The 23,692-nt window shown below is 50.3% G+C and overlaps 1 protein-coding gene across 1 annotated transcript; it reads left to right on the top strand.

Moving 5' to 3' along the window:
• The first annotated feature begins 2,985 nt into the window (after positions 1 to 2,985).
• Positions 2,986 to 23,452, top strand: LOC140721952 (uncharacterized). Its single transcript, XM_073036777.1, has 8 exons — positions 2,986 to 3,133; positions 10,011 to 10,079; positions 11,554 to 11,673; positions 19,543 to 19,659; positions 20,328 to 20,561; positions 21,702 to 21,844; positions 22,218 to 22,282; positions 22,590 to 23,452. The coding sequence occupies exons 1-8, from the start codon at positions 2,986 to 2,988 to the stop codon at positions 22,777 to 22,779; spliced, it is 1,086 nt and encodes a 361-aa protein (XP_072892878.1). The 3' UTR covers positions 22,780 to 23,452.
• The last annotated feature ends 240 nt before the right edge of the window (positions 23,453 to 23,692 follow it).

The raw sequence follows: 23,692 nt of genomic DNA, 5'->3' as shown, positions 1-23,692 counted from the left end.
CACACAGTGTCTGACCCCGGGAGTGTGTGACGAGAAGGTGTGGAGGGAGATTCACTCTGTGTCTGACCCCGGGAGTGTGTGATGGGACGGTGTGGAAGGAGATTCACTCTCTGTGTCTGACCCCGGGAGTGTGTGATGGGACGGTGTGGAGGGAGATTCACTCTGTGTCTGACCCCGGGAGTGTGTGATGGGACGGTGTGGAGGGAGATTCACTCTCTGTGTCTGACCCCGGGAGTGTGTGATGGGACGGTGTGGAGGGAGATTCACTCTGTGTCTGACCCCGGGAGTGTGTGACGAGACGGTGTGGAGGGAGATTCACTCTGTGTCTGACCCCGGGAGAGTGTGATGGTACGGTGTGAAGGGTGATTCACTCTCTGTGTCTGACCCCGGGAGTGTGTGATGGGACGGTGTGGAGGGTGATTCACTCTCTGTGTCTGACCCCGGGAGTGTGTGATGGGACGGCGTGGAGGGAGAATCACACTGTGTCTGACCCCGGGAGTGTGTGATGGGACGGTGTGGACGGAGATTCACTCTGTGTCTGACCCCGGGAGTGTGTGATGGGACGGTGTGGAGGGTGATTCACTCTCTGTGTCTGACCCCGGGAGTGTGTGATGGGACGGCGTGGAGGGAGAATCACACTGTGTCTGACCCCGGGAGTGTGTGATGGGACGGTGTGGACGGAGATTCACTCTGTGTCTGACCCCGGGAGTGTGTGATGGGACGGTGTTATGGGAGATTCAATGTGTGTCTGACCACGGGTGTTTGTGATGGGAGGGTGTGGAAGGAGATTCACTTTGTGTCTGAGACTGAGAGTGTGTGATGGGACGGTGTGGGGGGGAGATTCCCTGTGTGTCTGACCACGGGAATGTGTGATGGGACGGTGTGGAGGAAGATTCACTTTGTGTCTGAGACTGAGAGTGTGTGATGGGACGGTGTGGAGGGAGATTCACTCTGTGTCTGATCCCGGGAGTGTGTGACGAGACGGTGTGGAGAGAGATTCACACAGTGTCTGACCCCGGGAGTGTGTGACGAGAAGGTGTGGAGGGAGATTCACTCTGTGTCTGACCCCGGGAGTGTGTGATGGGACGGTGTGGAAGGAGATTCACTCTCTGTGTCTGACCCCGGGAGTGTGTGATGGGACGGTGTGGAGGGAGATTCACTCTGTGTCTGATCCCGGGAGTGTGTGATGGGACGGTGTGGAGGGAGATTCACTCTGTGTCTGATCCCGGGAGTGTGTGACGAGACGGTGTGGAGAGAGATTCACACAGTGTCTGACCCCGGGAGTGTGTGACGAGAAGGTGTGGAGGGAGATTCACTCTGTGTCTGACCCCGGGAGTGTGTGATGGGACGGTGTGGAAGGAGATTCACTCTCTGTGTCTGACCCCGGGAGTGTGTGATGGGACGGTGTGGAGGGAGATTCACTCTGTGTCTGACCCCGGGAGTGTGTGACGAGAAGGTGTGGAGGGAGATTCACTCTGTGTCTGACCCCGGGAGTGTGTGTTGGGACGGTGTGGAAGGAGATTCACTCTCTGTGTCTGACCCCGGGAGTGTGTGATGGGACGGTGTGGAGGGAGATTCACTCTGTGTCTGACCCCGGGAGTGTGTGATGGGACGGTGTGGAGGGAGATTCACTCTCTGTGTCTGACCCCGGGAGTGTGTGATGGGACGGTGTGGAAGGAGATTCACTCTCTGTGTCTGACCCCGGGAGTGTGTGATGGGACGGTGTGGAGGGAGATTCACTCTGTGTCTGACCCCGGGAGTGTGTGATGGGACGGTGTGGAGGGAGATTCACTCTCTGTGTCTGACCCCGGGAGTGTGTGATGGGACGGTGTGGAGGGAGATTCACTCTGTGTCTGACCCCGGGAGTGTGTGACGAGACGGTGTGGAGGGAGATTCACTCTGTGTCTAACCCCGGGAGTGTGTGATGGGACGGTGTGGAGGGAGATTCACTCTGTGTCTGACCCCGGGAGTGTGTGACGAGACGGTGTGGAGGGAGATTCACTCTGTGTCTGACCCCGGGAGAGTGTGATGGTACGGTGTGAAGGGTGATTCACTCTCTGTGTCTGACCCCGGGAGTGTGTGATGGGACGGTGTGGAGTGTGATTCACTCTCTGTGTCTGACCCCGGGAGTGTGTGATGGGACGGCGTGGAGGGAGAATCACACTGTGTCTGACCCCGGGAGTGTGTGATGGGACGGTGTGGACGGAGATTCCCTCTGTGTCTGTCCCCGGGAGTGTGTGATGGGACGGCGTGGAGGGAGAATCACACTGTGTCTGACCACGGGAGTGTGTGATGGGACGGTGTGCAGCGAGATTCACTCTGTGTCTGACCCCGGGAGTGTGTGATGGGACGGCGTGGAGGGAGAATCACACTGTGTCTGACCACGGGAGTGTGTGATGGGACGGTGTGCAGCGAGATTCACTCTGTGTCTGACCCCGGGAGTGTGTGATGGGACGGTGTTATGGGAGATTCAATGTGTGTCTGACCACGGGTGTTTGTGATGGGAGGGTGTGGAAGAAGATTCACTTTGTGTCTGAGACTGAGAGTGTGTGATGGGACGGTGTGGGGGGAGATTCCCTGTGTGTCTGACCACGGGAATGTGTGATGGGACGGTGTGGAGGAAGATTCACTTTGTGTCTGAGACTGAGAGTGTGTGATGGGACGGTGTGGAGGGAGATTCACTCTGTGTCTGACCCCGGGAGTGTGTGATGGGACGGTGTGGAGGGAAATTCACTCTGTGTCTGACCCCGGGAGTGTGTGATGGGACGGTGTGGAGGGAGATTCACTCTGTGTCTGAGACTGAGAGTGTATGTATGGTCATTGCTGAGGCTCTCTGTGTCACTCTTTCTCTCTCATTCTCTCTCTCTGCGCGGTCCAGACAATTCCCACCTACACCTCCTCTACACCTCCATCATTTCCAAAGATACCTTCGCCTTTCCCCTGGCACTTGACTTACAATGGAGTGTTTGACCGATCCCGACTGCGATGTTAAAAATGGTGACGAGGAAGTACGGCCATTTCCCGACCTTTGCAGCGTCGGCGCCTTTCCAGGAACCGGAACTGTCGGCCGGTTTGGTATCAGATATCCAACAGATGATTTCAGTGCGGGCGGGTGATATTGGGAAGAGAGAAGGTATGAGAGTGAGGGTGGTGGAGAAAGGGAGAGGGGAGTGTGAAAGAGAAGGCTGAGTGAAGAGTACAGTGCAATAGAAAGGGATAGGGAGAGTGTGGGTCGAGCTCGGGAGCGAGCTGGACAGAGGAGCGAAATTGAAGCAGGTTCGGGATATTCATGGATGATAGAGAGGGGGGTTAGTGACGATGAGGCAGAGAACGAATCGGAGAATAAGCTTAGACCGCGGGAAATGGACTCGGATTGAGAGGGAAAGCAGAGTGGATTGAGTGGGAGAGGGAGGAGAGAGTTGAAATGAAGGGGAGAGAATGGGAAGAATGGTGGGGAGAGAAAGATCGAGTGGGAGAGTTGGAGGGAGTGGGAAAGGGCACATGGACAGATTTGGAGGGGGGAGAGTGGCGTAAAGCGCGTAGGGAGAGAGGGGAATGTGGGTAGAGAGATGACGGACAGTGGTAGAGAGAGAAAGGACGCGAGAGAGAGGGGGTGATGGCGAGAGAGTGAGAACGGGAGGGGGGAAGAGAAAGATAGAGAGGGTTGGAGAGGGAGGGTGTGGGAGAGATGCGGATGTAACGGTTGTGGGAGGTGACTGTGAGAAGGGGTATGGAGAGAGAGAAAGGGAAAAGGATAGTGAAACCGTGGCTAGCGGGCAGGGAAGGTGAGTGAGAGACAGGGAGGAAGGAGCGTGAGGATGGAGAGGTGAGGAAACTGGAGTTTGAAGGGATAGGAGAGGGAGAGGAAGAGGGATGCACAGTGGGAAACGCGTCGGAGCAGTAAATGGAGAGGAGACTGAGAGACAGTGAGGGTGGAGGAACATGTATAGGAGACTGTGGGGTGGTGAGTGAATAGGAATAGGAGGTGGAGAGGACTCCACTCAGGCCCTCACCTTGCTATGCGCCGTCCCCTGCTGGGGTAAACCTGTCAGGATTTTCCGAGCCTTCAAAGAGAGGCGGAGACCTACAGTCAGAGACGGCAGGAGTCGAGGATAGGGTGACGAGACAGAATTCCCCCAATTGTTAGCCAACACGCCACCCTTCCCACACCCTATGTCCCCCTCCTCAACACTCTCCTTCTCCTTTTTCAGAACCTGCTCCTCCATCTGAGAGAAGGAGCCACGGGGTTGGGGGGAGGATATTCTAGCCTGTGTTGCCCAGCCCCACATAATCTTTATCCGAGGTTACACCAAGCCCCTGGGGTAACCCCACAACCATCCCTTCTCACAGGCCAAGAATTTAACTCCTTCTATCTTGTTACCATTTGCTTCTCCCTCTCGAAACTTTCATTCCCTCCCATGGTCAAAGGAACTAGAGTAAAGGATGAACTGAAGTAAATTTATATCAGGCAAGAAACGGTGTTGGATAGACTGTTGAGTCTGAAGGCTGATAAGTCCCCAGGACCTGATGGTCTGCATTCCAGGGCACTTAAAGAGGTGGTTCTAGAAATCGTGGACGCATTGGGAATCATTTTCCAATGTTCTATAGATTCAGGAACAGTTCCTGCTGACTGGAGGGTGGTTAATGTTGTCCCACTTTTCAAGAAGGGAGGGAGAGAGAAAACAGGGAATTACAGACCGGTCAGCCTGACGTCAGTGGTGGGAAAGATGCTGGAGTCAATACTAAAAGAGGAAATTACGACACATTTGGATAGCAGTAGAAGGATCAGTCCGAGTCAGCATGGATTTATGAAGGGAAAATCTTGCTTGACTAATCTTCTGGAGTTTTTTGAGGATATAACTATGAAAATGGACAAGGGAGAGCCAGTGGATTTAGTGTACATGGACTTCCAGAAAGCTTTTGATAAAGCCAGACATAGGAGATTAGTGGGCAAAATTAGGGCACGTGGTATTGGGGGCAGAGGACTGACATGGATTGAAAATTGTCTGCCTGACAGGAAACAAAGTGTAGCGATTAATGGGTCCCTTTCGGAATGGCAGGTTATGACCAGTGGGGTACCGCAAGGTTCGGTGCTGGGACCGCAGCTGTTTACGATATACATTCATGATTTAGATGAAGGGATTAAAAGTAACATTAGCAAATTTGCTGATGACACAATGCTGGGTGGCAGTGTGAAATGTCAGGAAGATGTTATAAGAATGCAGGGTGAATGGGCAGGTTGGGTGAGTAGGCAAATGTATTGGCAGATGCAGTTTAATGTGGATAAATGTTAGGTTATCCACTTTGGTGGCAAGAACAGGAAGGCAGATTACTATCTAAATGGAGTCAAGTTAGGAAAAGGGGAAGCACAACGAGATCTAGGTGTTCTTGTACATCAGTCAATAAAAGCAAGCATGCAGGTACAGCAGGCAGTGAAGAAAGCTAATGGCATGCTGGCCTTTATAGCAAGAGGAATTGAGTATAGGAGTAGAGGTCCTTCTGCAGCTGTACAGGGCCCTGGTGAGACCCCACCTGGTGTATTGTGTGCAGTTTTGGTCTCCAAATTTGAGGAAGGACATTCTTGCTATTGAGGGAGTGCAGCGTAGGTTCACAAAGTTAATTCCCGGAATGGCGGGACTGTCATATGTTGAAAGATTGGAGCGACTGGGCTTGTATACACTGGAATTTAGAAGGATGAGAGAGGATCTGATTGAGATATAGAAGATTATTAAGGGACTGGACACGCTGGAGGCAGGATGCATGTTCCCGTTGATGGGTGAGTCCAGAACTAGAAGCCAGAGTTTAAGAATAAGGGGTAGGCCATTTAGAACAGAGATGCGGAAAATCTTTTTCACGTAGAGAGTGGTGGATATGTGGAATGCTCTGCCTCAGAAGGCAGTGGAGGCCAAGTCTCTGGATGCATACAAGAGAGAGTTAGATAGAGTTGTTATAGATAGCTGGGTCAAGGGATATGGTGAGTGGGCAGGAACGGGGTACTGATTGTGTATGATCAGCCATGATCACAGTGAATGGCGGTGCTGGCTAGAAGGACCGAATGGCCTACTCCTGCATCTATTGTCTATTGTTTATGAACCTACCGCCATCCAAAATTGCTTGCATGTCCCTCCCTCCCCCTCTCTCCATTCCCACATCCATTACTCTCTGCACAACCGTTCGTCCCTCCATTGAAAAACTCGCCAATTGCTCTCCTCGCCTTTGTTCGAAGAACAGGTGAGGACAATCGGAAACTCATCCTGACGCCGAGATACAAAAGAAAGGCGGGGTGCCGGGCGGGGGCGTGTGCGTGCGGTCCCTCAGTCGGAGAGGAAGGGAGGGATGCAGCGGGCGGGTTATGGGTAGGAAGGGGAGTGAGGAGGGAGGGTGGGAGAAGAGGTAGAGGAAGGGGTGGGGTAATGGGAGAGGGAGAGAGGAGTGTGGGGAGTGGGAAGAGGGACAGGAAGAGAAAGCCGAAGGGCTGTGTTATGGATAGTGGAAGGAAGCGGAAAGGGGAGGATAGGGAAAGGGAGATGAGTGAAAGAGGTGACGTAAGGTAGCGATGAGGTTGAGGTACAGCAGGAGAGAGAAAGAGGGAGAGAGGATCTTGGGGAGTGGAAAAGCGGATACAGAGGGCGGGATGGAGGGCAGGAGCGATATTGGGAGGGTGGAGAGAGAGGCGGAAAGTGTGGGGAAGGGAAGAAGCAGGGGAGTAGGATGTGGGAGAAATGGAGCGGAGTGGTGGGGCGAGAAGGTGAGGGTGACAGAGGGAGGGAGTCAGACGAGGGAGGGGACATCAAGGTGATTCAGGCCAAGGAGGGGCAAGGAGGGGACGAAGCAGAATTTGGAGTTGGAGGAGAGAGAAGGGAGGTGAAAACATGTGAGGGTGAGCAAGTGGGAAGGTGGAATGAGGTCACGGGATCAGTAACCTCCCGCCACCTCCGTGAATCATTCTCACATCTCCCGGATCAGCGCGACGCCGGAGGCATCCTCTCCCGTTCTTCGGTTCGCCGGAGGGAATACCTTATACTGGATTGGCATGGAAGTACCCTCTCCTCCTCCTTCTCCTTCTCCTCTTACCCACTCGTCCCCCTCTGATCTTTCTCTTCTCCGCGCTGACCACTTCACGCCCCCTCTGGCGCTCTCTTCCTCGCCTTCACGGTCCTGTGTGAAAGGCGGCGGTTCCCGCAGAGGGACATCGGGAGGTGAAGGGGGTGAGAAAAGTGGGGGTGAAAAGAAGGGGGAGCGCATAAGGTGGAGGAAACTCTTCCTTGGAATCGCGGCTCTTGAGGAATTACAGAAAAGCTGCCTGGCCTCCTCAATTCCACTCGTCCTCCTGCCCCGGAGGGAGGTGACTGCCCTCCAGCGTGGAGCGATGCCCGAGTGGACAAGACGGCGTGGAGCTCCCTCATCACAGCGCTCCGCAGGGGAGGCTCCTACGGAGTGGGCGGGTCCCAGCTCGATATCGGGAACTGTGGAGAGCGGAGCAGAGAGGGAGGGATGGAGGGGAACGGAGGAATGTAGTAATAGAGTGATGGGAGGGAGCTGAGATGAAGGAATATTGGAGAGTGACGGAGGAGAATGAGTAAAGGTGAGTGATGAGGTGAAGGGAGGGCGGACAGGACTGGGGAAGGGAGGGAAGCAAATCACTCAGACATTCCTTCCTCCCGCCCTCCTTCTCCACTTCCCTCCGTCCATTCCTTTCCTTTCTCTCCCCATTCGACTACTCTCGCCATCCTTCGTCTACATTCCTTCTCCCTCATACCTCCCTATGCTGAACTCCGCTTTCTTCTCTGTAACAACCTCTCTTTCCCTTTCCTATCCTCCTCTCCGCTCCTCTCAATTCATCTCTCTCTCTCTTCCTCACGTTAAACGCACCCACATTTCTCCCTTTCTCTCCAATCTCCTCCCCGTCTATTTCTCTACCTGTCTTCCACATCCCCTTCCGTTTTCCCAACTATATCACTCTTATTTTCCCTTCACTCCCACCTCTCTCCCATCACTCCCCTCTCCCCCTCTACCCACTCGGTCCACTGTCCCCACTTCACTCTCCGCCAACACCATATCTCCTCCTCTCTCCCTCCATCTGTTTCTCATCTCTTTCACTACTCTTCCTAGCGCCACTCTTAACACTGTGCGTCACCCTCTCGCACACACTCAATCCCTCTCCACGACACCTCCCCCACCCTTGCTCTCGGTTCCTCTTTATCAGCTGCTCATCCTGTGTTTGTTGGCGTCGGTTTGACTCCCTTGTCAAAACAGTCTTCCTGAGACAATGGTTACTTCTGCTTCCTGAGCTCACAGACGCAGAGGATCCTCGACAGGATGGACGACAGAGAGACCTACATGAATAAGAAACGCACAGAATCCGGCTCACCGTCCCCTTCCCGAGGTGAGGGGGCAGAAAGACGGAGGGAGGGAGTTTCAATCTGAGTCTGACTCCGAGAGCGTGTGTTGGACTGTGTGCATGGAAACTTCCTCTGCGTTTGACCCCGGGGGTTTGTGATGGCACAGTGCGGAACGAGATTCACTCTGTGTCTGACCCCGGGAGTGTGTGATGGGACGGTGTGGAGGGAGATTCACTCCGTGTCTGATCCCGGGAGTGTGTGATGGGACGGCGTGGAGCGAGGTTCACTCCGAGTCTGACCACGGGAGTGTGTGATGGGACGGTGTGGAGGGAGATTCACTCCGTGTCTGATCCCGGGAGTGTGTGATGGGACGGTGTGGAGCGAGAGTCACTCGGTGTCTGATCCCGGCTGTGCGTGCTGGGTCGATGATGAGGGAGCCTCAGCCAATTTCTGAACCTCCCTGTTTTGCACCAAGTTGAACCTGATGTGTTGTACGTGGAGCCTAAAGTCAAGACCCTCGCTGTGCCCCAGGTCTGTAGAGATGGAAGTCAGTTTCATCTTTGTTGCCTTGACTGTGGTCATGTAATTTGTCCATTCCTTTCGAGAACCCTCAGGACTAACTGACCCTAATGATTCGCTGTTTGAAAATATGTCGGAGGGAGCGCGCAGGAGAGGCGATTAGGAGAGAGCAACGTGACGGGGTGTTTGGGGTGTCAGTGACCATGGCGAGCTTCGGGAAGGGTGCCGTGGAGCGACCGGCATAGGAGGGCGTTATCGAGGCAGCAGTGTGGAGTGGGGTGTACAGAGAGTGGGATGGGTTGACGGAACGCATGGGAGGGGCAGTGTTGTGGAAGTGTCGTGGTCGGGGCGGTGGGGTGGAATAGTGACTGAGGGGGGACCGCTAAGAGGGCGAAAGGAGGGAGCGCTGTGGGATGGCAGTTGATTAAGGGGCGCCGTGGGAAGGGTGGTGTTTAGAGAGGGCAAGCAGAGATGCGGTGATGAGGGAGCACTCTAAAGTTTATTTTAATCGTATCTTGCCCCTTTGCTCTCCTCTCCCTTCTCTGGCTCTGCACAAGCCTTATCCCTTCCTCCTTCTCTCTCCCTTTCCCTCTCACGCTCATCCTTCTGTTTCCCATCTCTTATCCCCTCTATCCCTCTTTTCCCATCTCATCCACTCTCCCCCCCCCCGTCCTCACTCTGTCCCCTTGTCCCTCATCACCCACTCTCTTTTCCCTCCCACCATTCTCCCCATGCTGCTCACTCTCTCGCTCCCCTCTAACGCCCCCTCCCTTCTCGCTTCCTCCTTCAACCTAACTCTCCTCCGTATCGCCCTTGACTTTGACTCACACTGTCTCGCCTCTCAATCCGCGCTGACTACCTCACACCCTTCACCTCACTTTATCCCCTCTCTCCCCATCTGTCCTTGTTCCCAGTCCCCCATTCTCTTCCATTTTCCTGCCCATCGCCCCTCTTCGATCACCCCTCTCAATCATTCCATACATCCATTTCAGCCTCTCTGTCATTGTAATCCTTCTCGCTTCCCTCTCTTTCCCCCTTGATCCCTCTCGCCGTCCCCCAACCCTCTCTGGTCTCTTCCCTTCCCTCTGCACCTCACTTTCCCCGATTCTCTACCACGCTCACTCTTCCTTGTCTATCTCTCTCTCGCAGACCACCTGACATCCACCTACACCGAGCTGAACATTCGCAAAGTCGTACCCCTCATCAATATACAAACAGGTCAGTGATGCACCAACGACGTCATACTGGAGGGCTCAGATGTCATAATACTCCCAAATGCCCAAGTGTGTAATGTATTCTTTTCCACCAATTCCCTGGCAGCTCGTTCCATCTGGGTAACAAAGGGTTGTCAAACGGCTCACCAGCTGAATCTTTTTCCCCTCTCTCCTTATACCTGTGCGCTCTGGTCATCGACTGCCCAGGTTTAATGAAATAATTGCGACCATTCACTTTGTCTGTGCTCCTTGTGGCTTTATATACCCCTGAAAGGTCATCCCTGCGCTACAAGGAATAAAGTCGGAATCAAACCAACCTCTTTCCCTGACTCGCAACCTGGAGTCCCAGCAATGTCGTTGTGAATCTCCCCCAGGCAATGTCGTCGTAAATCTCCCCCAGGCAATGTCGTCGTAAATCTCCCCGTGCACTCATTTCCAGTTCGATGGCATCTTTCCTAGAACGGATCCGCAAACTAAACGGCATTATGAAGGACCCCATGCACCCCTCATACAAACTCTTCTCCCTCCTGCTGTCTGGGAAAAGGTTCCGAAGCATTCGGGCTCTCATGACCAGACTATGTAATAGTTTCTTCCCCCAAGCTATCAGAATCCTCAATACCCAGAGTCTGGACAGACACCTTGCCCTATTGTCCTATTTATAATTTATTGTAATGCCTGAACTGTTTTGTGCACTTTATGCAGTCCTGGGTAGGTCTCTAGTCTAGTGTAGTCGTTGTGTATTTTTTTTTCTCTCTGTGTTGTTTTTACGTAGTTCAGTCTAGTTTTTGTACTGTGTCACGTAACACCGTGGTCCTGAAAAACGTTGTCTCATTTTTCCCGTGTACTGTAACAGCTGTTATAGTCCAAATGACAAAAAAGTGACTTGACTTGATGAACAACACTGAACACCGTACTCCACGTGCGACCTCATCGACGTCCTGTACAACTGCAACATGGTCACCTGACTCCTGTACTCGGTGACATTCTGATGAAGGCCTGAGTTCAGACGGATTCTTCACCGCCCTGTCCACCTGTGACTTCACTTTCTGGGAACCGTATTCCTGTACCGCGGGTCCTTCTGTTCTCCAACACTCCTCAGTGTTCCTCCGGAACGCTGTGAAAGTCCGACCTTGGGCTGTCTGACAGAAATACGATATCTCGCACTTATCCGACTTAAACTGAATTTGCTTCTGCTAGTGACGGGTTCAGTCTGAGAAAGGAACTGCAACATTAAACCTATGCTCCTCACACCGAGCCAATTGTATATCTCTTGCATATCTTCATCTCTCGCCCTGTTTTCCATCTCTCCATCCATCCCTCTGTCAGCTGTTCTGTCTCCACGTCTTTCTCTACTCACTTCCACATCTTCCTCATATTTTCTCCCTGTCTCTCACACTGCCCCCCCCCCCATTCTCCACCAGTCCCTTGCGCTTTTATTTTTCTCTCTCTCACACGCATTCTCTTCCATTCTCTTCCAGATGGTCCGGACCCCACTTACTCTCAGCTGAAATTTCGCCAAAATGAACTTCTCATCTCTAAGGATGAAGATCCTCCTCTCGCGTCGGGACCAAGAGAAACGCCAGTGACTGCTCAGGCAGGTCAGTGTTCACATTGATGACGTCATTCTGAAGGGGTCAAGTGCTAATGCATCTGCATCAGCCATTTCTCTGGCAGTTCCTTCCACAGACGGAGCACCGTCTGATTAAACAAGATGTCACTCTGGTGACAGTTAAATCTCCTTCTGCTGTCACCTCAGAACTGTGCGCTCTGATCCCCGATTCTCCAAGTCAATAGAAAATGACTCTGCGCATTCATCGAAACATAGAAACTTAGAAAATAGGTGCAGGAGTAGGCCATTCGGCCCTTCGAGCCTGCACCGTCATTCAGTATGATCATGGCTGATCATCCAACTCAGAACCCAGTATCTGTCTTCTCTCCATACCCCTTGATCCATTTAGCCATAAGGGCCATATCTAACTTCCTCTTAAATATAGTCAATGAACCGGCCTCAACAGTTTCCTGTGGCAGAGAATTCCACAGATTCACCTTGTCTTGCCCCACGTGATTTTAGAAACCTCTGTAAGGTCACCAATGAACTCCAAGGTATAAAATCCAAAACTGTCCGACTTATCTCCATAACTCAGTCCCTCGAGTCTCGGCAATATCCCCGTAAAGCTCCCTCTGTAATCTTTGCTGCTCAGTGGCATTTCACCAGGAGCAGGTGGACGAAAACTGAACACCAAAGGAGGCCTACCTTACGTCCTGTACAACTTCAAAGTGACCTCTCGACTCCTGCACTCAGTGTCTTGATTGATGAAGATTAAATCTTCACCGCCCTATCTAACCTTGAATTCAATTTCTGGGAACCATTTTCCCGTACCCCTGTGTCTATTTATTCCATAACACTCCTCTGGGTTCCTTCTCTTTTCGGTGAATGTCCCACCTTGACTTGTCTTCCTGAAATACTATAGCTCGCACTCATCCGAAATAGATTGCATTTGCTGCTTCTCGGCCCAAATTTCAAGCTGATCGATATCCCGCCGTAAGAGATAACTGTCTTTTCTGTTTACCACGTCATCTACAAGCTTATCAACCGCGTCTTGTGTAATCTGTTACAAGTGGTCGATATAGTCGACAAAGATCCCCCGTCCCACCCGCTACTTCGGGTGAACACAGCTAGTGACCAGGCTCCAGTCTGAGAAACGAACTTCAACCCTCAACCTTTGCTCCGACCGCCGAGCCAATAGTATGTCCAGTCAGCCATCCCTCCGTTTGCCGTACACTAACTTCCAGAGCCTCATTGCTCCATTGCCTCTCCATCCCTCCCTATGTCCCTTTCTTCCATCTTCCAGTGTGATATACAATCTGGGAAATTGTTTGTCAGCCTACATTATCTCTGCAAATGCTCACAAATCAGTCAGTCAAATTTTGCTGTGACCCCAGCATTCTACAGTGTAACCCACTAACTGGAAACGTTAAATGCCTTATTGAATTCCCGAGTCATCACATCTACTTCCCTGTTCTCATGAACCGCCCTGATTCCTCACTCACAATATCGAAACTGCTTCACCCGTAACCGCAAGAACCTGCTGAGCGCTGTGGAAAGAGCTGAGACTTTCTCGGAAACCAGCGTCCGTTCCATGAACTCCGTCCACATTTCCTGGTGCCTCGATGAAGCAGCCAGCAGCATCACAGAACCATCTCCAGCCACGCCGGCCGTTCTGTCTTCTGCACCTTACTATCGGAGGGAAGATGCGAAGGCATGTCTCACTGGGCTCAAGGACAGCTTCTACCCCAGAGTTATCAGATTATTGAACCGTCCTCTACCATGATACGTGTACTCTTGACCTCACAATCTGCTTCCCCTTTGCCGTTGCACATTTTCTGCCTGCACTGCAAATTCTCTGTAACTTTGACACTTTATTCTGCATTCTGTGTTTGATTTAGTCTGCGCCACTACATGAAGTGATCGGTATCTCTGGATGCAACTGGAAACTCTCAATAGACAATAAACAAAAGGTTCTGCTGTAGGCCATTCGGCCCTTTGAGCCAGTACCCGCCATTCAATGTGATCATGGCTGATCGTCTACAATCAGTACCCCGTTCCTAACTTCTCCCCATATCCCTTGACTCTGCTATCTTTAAGAGTTCTATCTAACTCTTTCTTGAAAGCATCCAGAGAATTGGCCTCCACTGCCTTCTGAGGCAGAGCATTCCACAGATCCACCACTCTCTGGGTGAAATAGTTTTTCCTCAACTCTGTTCTACATGGCCTACCGCTTATTCTTAAACTGTGGCCTCTGGTTCTGGACTCCCCCAACATCGGCAACGTTTTTTCTGCCTCTAGCGTGTGCAATCCCTTAATAATCTTATACGTTTCAATAAGATCCCCTCTCATCCTTCTGAATTCCAGTGTATACAAGCACAGACGCTCCAATCGTTCAACATATCTGTCCTCTCTGTAATGCATGTGAATGACCCGGATGACAACTCAGATGAGTGGTCTGGTACGTTTGCAGGTGATACGACGATGGGTGGTTTTGTGGATCGTGTAGAAGACATGTAAAGAATCCAGTGGAATATGGATCAGTTACAGATCTGTGTTGGAGAAACGGCAGATAGAATTTCATACGGACAAATGTGACATGTTGCACCCTGTTAGGTCAAATGTTCAGACACAGCGCATCCTTAAAACCAAGACCCTAAACAGTGTTGATTTGCAGAGGAAGATTGGGGTCCAATGTCATTATCCCTGGTTAAGCAGGCGTATGACACGCTTGACGTTATCATTGGGAGCACTGGGTTCAAAAGTCAGGAAGTTATGTTGCAACTCTATCAACATTTCTGATTAGCCTGCATCCGGCGTATTGTATACAGTTCTGATCACCACATTATTGGAAGGATTAGAAGGCCTTGGATACCCTCCGGAGATGCTGAACAGGAGATCCGACAGACGATTCTAAGACCACACGAGACACAGACTGAGGAGACGGAAGTTGAGATCTAATGCCAGAGGGAATGCATTCGGGACAGTATTGTAGGCCTGTTTCTGCACTCGGCTGTGTGATCTCTGTTCCTCATGATCCCTCTGTTCTGCAACCTATGTAACTACCTATGACTTGAGTTTCAGGGAACCGTGTACTTGTAACCCTGGGTCCCTCCGTACTTTAACACAGTCCTCCCGACATACGATAGCTCAAACTAAATTGCATGCTCTCCTGTTCCCCGGCGAATCGAGATCCCACTGTAAGAGATAACAGTCTTCACTATTTAAAACGCCATCAGTGTTAAAGTCATCTGCAAGCTCACCTACCGGGTATTGCATAAACTGCTATAAATGGTCGATATAGTTAACAAAATCACCGACCACCCGTGAACAACGCTAGTGACGGGCTTCCAGTCTGAGAAATGAACTGCAACCCTAATCCTTGTCTCCTATCGCCGAGCCAGTCGTATTTCTGATCATCCCTCACTCACTGCGTCGCATACCATCTCTGAGAGTGGTATACCATTTGGAGGCTTTTTAAAATCTATGTACATTTCACCTCGACCTGATCAGTCCTCCACAATCAAATTGGTCAGACAGATCTCCTTCTGTTCCACGCCATCTCCAGACCAGTCTGTCATCTGAGCCCTTGAGAATATCCTTGTTCATTCCTTGTATGGTATACCTGCTGCAAATTCCTGATCTGTCCTTCACAGTCAAATCTGCTCAAAAAATCTACTTGGATCTCACGCCACCTGTTATCTCCTTCCCCCGTCTCTCTTCTACTCTCCCTATCTTTCCCTCTCCCGTCCAGTCTCACCGCTCCATTCCTTTACGGAATCTCTCAACATTCCTCTCTCCCATGCTCCGGAGTGAACTACCATCAGGGATCTTGATACGGGATTTGTCAAGCTTCCATTATATCTATCAGTCCGGATAGTCAAATTCCCCTGGGTCCCCACACCTTTACACAGTCTACCAAGTGAAAAAAAAATGTTTTATTTCTTCCCGGTTCACCATCTCTTCTACCCTGTTCTCATGAAACGCCCTGGTTCCTCACTCACTAAAAAATATAAACACCGCTCCGCCCATGACCGCAAGAAACTGCAGCGCGTTGTGGAAAGAGCTGAGCCCAGCTCCGAAACCAGCTTCCCCTCCATGAACTCTTTCAACACATAGCGCTGTTTCGATAAAGCACCCAGCACCATCAAAGGTCCCCGGACATTCTGTCTTCTGCACCCTCCCATCGGAGGGAAAATGAGAAAGCATGTATCAGGAGGCTCAAGGACAGCTTCTACACTACAGTAATCAGACTATTGAACTGACCCCTAATACGGTAAGATGTACACTTGACCTCAAATCTTCCTCTTCGTGGCTCTTGAACCTTATAATCTGCCTGCACTGCATTTTTTCTGTACTTTCGATCCTTTATTCTGTATTCCGTGATTGAGTAACCTTGTTCTACTCCAATGAAGTGACCTGTATCTATGGATGTGGGTAGGATCTCTCCTGTTTGTGATGTATATAAACGATCTGGATGAGAATGTAGATGGGTGGTTTGGTATATTTGTAGATGATACGTTGATGGGTGTTGTGGATCGCTTAGAGGACCTGCAAATAATTCCGTAGGACAAGGATCAGTTTCTGATATGGGATGGAGAAACGGCAAATCGAGTTTAAACCGGACAGACGTAAAACGTTGACCTTGGTAGGTCAAATGCTCAGAGATAACACACTATTGAAGCCAAAACGCTAAGGTGTGTTGTAGTCCAATGCCATTGTTCATGGCCAAGGTTTCTGATAGGATGGCGAAGGGGGCTTATATTATTCTTGCCAGTATTAAGAACCATGGAACCAGAGAACAGTACATAAAATAACAGGCCTTTTGGCCCTTCTTTGCTGTGCCGAAATATTTTTCTGCCTAGTCCCGCTGACCCGAACCTGGGCCATATCATCGCATACAGCTCTCATCCATGTACCAGTCCAAGATTTTCTTAAATATTAAAAGTGAGCCCGCATTTACCACTTCATCTGGCAGCTCATTCCACACTCCCACCACTCTCTGTGTGAAGAAGCCCCGACTCCCCAATGTTCCTTTTAAACTTTTCCTCCTCAAACCTTAACACATGTCCTCTGCTTGTATCCCCCCCCCCCCCCCCCCCAGCATCAGTGGAAAAAGCGTGCTTGCATTCTCTCTATCTATACACATCATTATTTATATACTTATATCAAATCTCACTTCATTCTTCTACGGTCCCGGGAATAAATTCCCAACCTATTCAAAACTTCACTGTAACTCTGTTTCTCAATTCCAGGCAACATCCTTGTAAACCTTCTCTGCACTCTGTCAACCTTATTAATATCCTTCCTGTTATGCGCTAACATTCCAACTCTTATACTCAATTCTTTGATTGAAAAGGCCAATTTCCCAAAAGCTCGCTTTACTACTCTGTGACGCCAGCTATAGGGAATTTTGTATCTGTATTCGCAGATCCCCCTGTTGTACAGCACTCCTCAGTGCCCTGCCATTTACCTTGTATCTACCTTGGTTCTTTCTTTCAAAGTGCAATACCTCACTCTTGTCTGCATTAAACTCCACCTGCCATTTTTCATCCCATTTTTTCAGCTGGTCCAAATCCCTTTGAAAGCTTTGAAATCCTTTCTCGCTGTCCACTACTCCTCCAATCTTTGTATCATCAGCAAATTTACCACATTATCATCCAGATCATTGATATAGATGACAAATAGCAGTGGACCCAGTACTGATCCCTGTGGCACACCACTAGTCACAGGCCTCCACTCAGAGTAGCAATATTCCACTACTACTCCCTGGCTTCTTCCATTGAACCAATGTCTAATCCAATTTACTACCTCTCCATGTATTGCTAGCGACTGAATCTTCCTAACTAACCTCCCATGCGGGACCTTGTCAAAGGCCTTACTGAAGTCCATGTATGCAACACCCACTGCCTTCCCTTCATCCATTTTTCTTGTAACATCCTCAAACAAAACTCTAATAGATTTGTTAAACGTGACGTAACACGCACAAAGTCATGTTGACTCTCCCTAATAAGTCCTTGTCCATCTGAATACTTTTAGATCCCACCTCTTCTTACTATTTCCAATAATTTAACTACTACCGAAGGCAAACCTACTGGCTTATAATTTCCCGGATTACTTTTAGAGCCTTTTTTAAACAGCGGAACGACATGAGCTATCCTCCAATCCTCCAGCACCTCACCCGTAGATACCGATATTTTAAATATATCTGTCAGGGTCCCTGCAAGTTCAACACTAGTCTCCAACAATGTCCGAGGGAATATCCTGCCATGTCCTGGGGATTTATCTACTCTGATTTGCCTGAAGATAGCAAACGCTTCTCCCTCTTCAACCTGTATACGTTCCATGATCTCACTACTTGCTTCCCTTATTTCCATTCACACCATGTCAGCTTACTTAGTAAATACAGACGCAAAAAAAACCATTTAAGATCTTCCCCATTTATTTTGGTTCCATACATAACCGACCACTCTGATCTTCAAGACGACCAGCTTTATTCCTGACTATCCTTTTGCTCATAATATACCTGGAGAAACTCTTTGGATTCACTGGACTGCCAAAGTTACCCAAGTCTTCTATTAGCCCTCGTGATTTCTTCTTTAAGTATTTTTTGCACTTTTTATAATCCTCAAGTGCGTTATTTTCTCCCTGTTGCCTATACGTGTTATACATCGCTTTCTTCTTCTTTATCAGAGTTCCAATACCCTTCAAAAATCAAGGTTCCGTATTGTTATTCACTTTGCCTTTAATCCTGACAGGAATATACAAACTCTGCACTCTCAAAATTTCTTCCTTGATGGCCTTCCACTTACCAATCACATCCTTGCCATGGAACAACCTATCCCAATCTATGCTTTTTAGATACTTTCTCATTTCTTCAAAATTGGCATTTTTCCAGTTTAGTAATTCATGCCGAGGGCCAGATCTATATTTATCTATGCTCAAGTTGCAGCTAATGGTGTTATGATCACTATTCCCCTACACACACTTCCGTCACCTGTCCTAACTCGTTTCCTAATAGGATATTTAATATTGCATTCTCTCTAGTCGGTACTTGCATATATTGATTTGGAAAACTTTCCTGAACACATAGTACAAGCTCTAACCCTTCTAGATCTTTAACAGCATTGGAGTCCCAATCATTATGTGGAAAATTAAAATCCCCTACTATCACAACTTTATGTTTCCTGCAGTCGTCTGCTAACTCTCTGAAGATTTGCTCCGCCAATTCTCGCTGACTGTTGGGTGGTCTATAATACAACCCTATTAACGTGATCATACCTTTCCTGTTTCTTAGCTCCACCCATATGTCCTCTGTAGAGAAGCCCTCTAATCTGTCCTGCCTGAGCACTGTTGTAACATTTTCCCTGACTAGCAATGCCACCCCAAAATCCCCACCCTTCATGCCTCTGCCTCTATCACGTCTGAAACATCGGAACCCTGGAACATTAAGCTGCCAGTCTTGCCCCTCCTGTAGCCAAGTTTCACTAATGGCTGCAATGTCATAATTCCACGAGTCAATCCACGCCCTCAGCTCGTCAGCCTTCCTCACAGTACTCCTCGCATTGAAATAGACACAACTTAAAAGATTATTACCACCACACACAAACCTTCCATCTGTAACAGGACTCTGCCGGGATTCGGTGGCATGTGTTACAACGAGAGGTCGGACACCTGGGTCGCTTCCTCTGGAGCGGAGGAGGCTCAGGGGAGATATGACTGATCTCTGGAATCCGGCAGACACCTGTCAGCCTTTATCAAGTCAAGGAATTTGGACTCTGTGCGAGGACGGCTGAAAGTAGAGATGAGATTGAGAGAGGGAGGTGCTGATTGTGGTGGAAGGAGAGATCGCGGATTCTGGGTGGGAGTCCTAGAGGGACCACGGCTGAATTCACGCTCACACTGAATGGCTTCTCCGCAGGTCAGCATACACAGCATCCGAAAGATAACATCGCAAATGGACCGTACCGTCAGATCTGCCTACTCTGCTTAGTTACATCCGTCGTCGTCGGGACAGTGGCCGGGCTCTCGATCTATGGTGAGTTCAACGGGCTCCGGGTGGAGTCAAACCGCACACAAACAGATAGAATGAAACGTGAGCGTAGTACACCACAGTGACACGGACGTGACACAGCCATCCAGCCGACTCCTGCTCCTATTTCTTATGTCTTTACACTGTCAGATTCCACACCGTGAGATCGACAATCCCGTCACCATAACACCGACACGATCCTCATTGTGAACGACACTCTCGAAACCGCGACAGCGACGCGCCCCACACCGTGACGCCGACAATGCCCTGATGGTGACACCGACAGGACAATTAGCGTGACGCCGACACGTCGCTCACAGTAAAGCCAAAAACGCCCCAGTGTGACACCAACTTGCTACTCAACGTAACACTGACACGCCACTCACCTTGACACCTACACACCACTCACAGTGACACCTACACGCCACTCACAGTGACACCTAAACGCCACTAACCGTGACACCGACACACGATTCACCGTGACAGCTACACGCCACTCACCGTGACACCAACACACGATTCACCGTGACAGCTACACGCCACTCACCGGGACACCGACACACCACTCACCTTGACACCTACACGCCACTAACCGTGACACCGACACACGATTCACCGTGGCAGCTACACGCCACTGACCGTGACACCGACACACGACTCACTATCACTCTCAGTATCACAGATTCGTCACTCCCTGATTACCTGCGACCGAGACCACCAGGAATTGCGGGGGCAAGAAAACAAATTGCTCGTCCTCGAAAATGAAAACTCCCTCCTGAACACCCATCTCTCCGATCTGAATAAAACACAAACCGATCTCCGTCAAAAGATCACAGACCTCGAAATTAAGTACAGGACCCTGACCGAAGAGAAGGCTCAAATCTGTCAACTGCTGACCAGCAGAAAAGGTGAGTTAACACACCAAACTCAACCCCACCATCTCCTGCTACTCATCACATTGCAGGGAGATAAGAAGTTTTCATCTGTGTCTCACCCAGGGAGTGTCTGAAGCGACGGTATCCCGGAGCCTCACTCATTGTCTGATCCCGGGAGTGGGTGAAGCGACGGTATCCCGGAGCCTCAGTCATTGTCTGATCCCGGGAGTGGGTGCTGGGATGGTGTGGAGGGGAGCTTCACTCATTGTCTGATCCCGGGTGTGGGTGAAGCGACGGTATCCCGGAGCCTCACTCATTGTCTGATCCCGGGAATGGGTGAAGCGACGGTATCCCGGAGCCTCACTCATTGTCTGATCCCGGGAGTGGGTGCTGGGATGGTGTGGAGGGGAGCTTCACTCAGTGTCAAACCTAGTAGTGCGTTACGGGACGATTTACAGGGAGACGTACTCCGTGACTGAACCCGTGAGTGGGTGAGGGGGCGATCTGGAGAGAGATTCACTCTCTGTCTGAGCAAGGGAGTGTGTTATGGGACGATCTGGAGAGAGGCTCACGTTGTGTCTGACCCCTGGACTCTGTGATGGGACTTTGGGGGGAAGTTCACTCTGTGACTGACCCGGGAGAGTGTCATGGGACGGTGTAGAAGGTGATTCAGTCTGTGCTGACTTAGAGAGTGTGTGATGGGCCGATGTGGAGGGAGATTCACTCTGTGACTGACCCCTGGACTCTGTGATGGGACTTTGGGGAGAGATTTATTCTGTGACAGACCCAGAGAGAGTGTCATGGGACGGTGTGGAGGGTGTTTCAGTCTGTGCTGACTGAGGGAGTCTGTGATGGGACGGTGAGGAGGGAGTGACACCTAGTGTATCAACTCGGATGTGCGTGATGCGACTTGACTGTGAGTCTTGAGAAAGATTAAGTGCTTCACTCTGAGTTTGACATCGGGTCGTTGTGACATCACGGACGAAGCGAGATTCACTCTGTGATTGACCCCTTGTATGAGTAACCTGAGAGTGTAAAGTGAGCTTCTCACAGTGCTTAACCATCCGAGCTTGTGACGAAATGGTGTGGAGGGATTTCACTCTGAGTCTGACCGCGGGAGTGTGTGATCGGACGTTGTGCTGGGAATTCACTTTTCTTGTTCCTGATTTCCAGAGCAAGCGTGTTCCCAGGACTGGATCAGAAATGAAGGCCGCTGTTATTTCATATCCACGTTGGAAACATCTTACGATAGAGCGGAAAGATATTGTTCAAACTTTGATGCAAGGTTGCTGGAAATAAATTCAAAAGAAGAGCAGGTATGTGTCACACCGAGAGATGAGATTTCCAGACAATCACAAACTCCCGGGGTTAGACACAGATTGAAGCTCCCTACAAACAGTCCCATCACGCACTCCGGGGGTCAGAAGCAGAGAGAAGCTTCTGTGTAGCTTCCGATCATACACTCCGGAGATCAGACACAGACTGAAGCTCCCTCCAGACCGTTCCATCACACACTCCCGGGGTCAGACACAGGGTGAATCTCCATACACACCGTCCTATCACACATTCCTTTGGTCAGACGCAGAGTGAAGCTCCCTGTCTCTGTAGACCAACGTACCTCACACTCCCAGGTTCAGGCATTGAGAGAGGCTCCTTCTTAACATTAATTAAAGACATTTAATTTCGCAGAATGTTGTTTCCAACGGTCTCGGCCGTCAATACAGAAGATACTGGATTGGAAAATGCGGAGGCGGGTGAGTTTCGGACTGTTCCTGGATTGGGACTGGGACAGCGGGATTAGTTTGGAGACAGAACAGGAGCTGTGGGAAGTGAGGGGGCCATGCGATTCTGACACAGGGCTGCGGGGGAGAGTGCGGGGAAGTGGCATCAATTTGGGGAGCGATACAGTCTCTGGGGATAAAGTGGTTCGGGGGATTAGTTTGGGTACCGACACGGGGCTGTGTGGAAAGGGCGATGCGGTGGGATTAGTTTGGTGAATGTATCGAGTGTCCTCCTGGAGCTGTTTTGACCCCGTTGAAATTGATTATCCTTCTTTGATAGTGAAGAGGCTTCTAGTCTTATGGTCAAGGATTTCACTGGAACGTCCGTCTGCGGTACCTGCGACTCGCACGAATGGAGATACCTTTGCAATCGTCAACACCGTTTCATCTGCGAGAAGTCAGCACATTTGTGCACGGATATTCCTGAAAAGATCCAGGATCTCTGTCAACAGTCCGTAGGGCCAACTTGAATCACATTACAATCGGTTTTCCTCCCCCGTCTCTCTTCCCCCACTGTTATCCAACCAATCCTCAAATTCTCGCTTCACCCACTCTGTCCCTCCACCAACCATTCTCCTCCACAACTCTCATCCCCTTCCCCCAACACTCTCCTACATTCCTCTTTCCCCACCAATCTCCTTCTTTCTCGCCATCTCTGCCACTCTTCTCTCCTGCGTGCACCGTTCTCCACTCCTCCTCTTTAATCTCTCTCCCTCCTGTCCACCCACTCTCACCTCATTCATGTGCACTCTGCTTCACAGATTCCCCACCCTGGGATAAAAGACAGTGCGTATTCACTCTATCTGTTCCCCTCGGGGTTTTCTACACCTCTATAGTGTCACCCGTGCACCCCAAAGAATAAAATCCTCACGCCAGCCCGGTCTCCACTACTCACCCACTCGAATCCCAGCAACATCCTCGTAAATCTCCCTCTGCACTCTTTCCAGCTCATCTTTCCCGCAGCAGGGCGACCAGAACCGAACACAGTACTCCAAGTGTGGCCTCACCGATGTCTTGTACAACTGCAATGTGACCTCCCGACTCCTGTTCTCAGTGAAGACCAGCGTGCCACATGTCCTGTCCATCCGTATCGCGAGTTTTCCACCGGGATCACCATCTGATTTATTGTCTGTGACATATACTAGCTGAGAGTGATCATTTGCACGATCAGTACTGCGCAAAGATGTAAATTTAATGTAAGGTACTAAAATAAATACAGCAAATAGGGGAATATCGAGGGTTCTCGTATATTCAGGAAGCGTTCAGTAATCTGATGGTGGAAGGGAAATAGTTTGTTTTAAATCGTTGAGTGCGGGTCACCAGGCTCCTGTACCTCCTCTCCGATGGTACGAATGATGACAGAGCATTTCCCGGGTGGTGAGA

This window comes from Hemitrygon akajei, unplaced genomic scaffold, assembly GCF_048418815.1.
Source record: "Hemitrygon akajei unplaced genomic scaffold, sHemAka1.3 Scf000065, whole genome shotgun sequence".
Lineage (NCBI taxonomy): Eukaryota > Metazoa > Chordata > Chondrichthyes > Myliobatiformes > Dasyatidae > Hemitrygon > Hemitrygon akajei.
Note: the sequence above shows the minus strand (reverse complement) of the source record. Positions and strands in the feature narration are given on the sequence as shown.

What these genes read in the sequence shown, in the direction of transcription:
- LOC140721952 (XM_073036777.1), top strand. Translation starts at nt 2,986, where the DNA reads ATGTTAAAAATGGTGACGAGGAAGTACGGCCATTTCCCGACCTTTGCA. An exon ending in GCCAGTGACTGCTCAGGCAG is followed by an intron (nt 11,674 to 19,542) that starts GTCAGTGTTCAC and finishes GCTTCTCCGCAG; the next exon opens with GTCAGCATACACAGCATCCG. An exon ending in ATTGGAAAATGCGGAGGCGG is followed by an intron (nt 22,283 to 22,589) that starts GTGAGTTTCGGA and finishes CTTCTTTGATAG; the next exon opens with TGAAGAGGCTTCTAGTCTTA.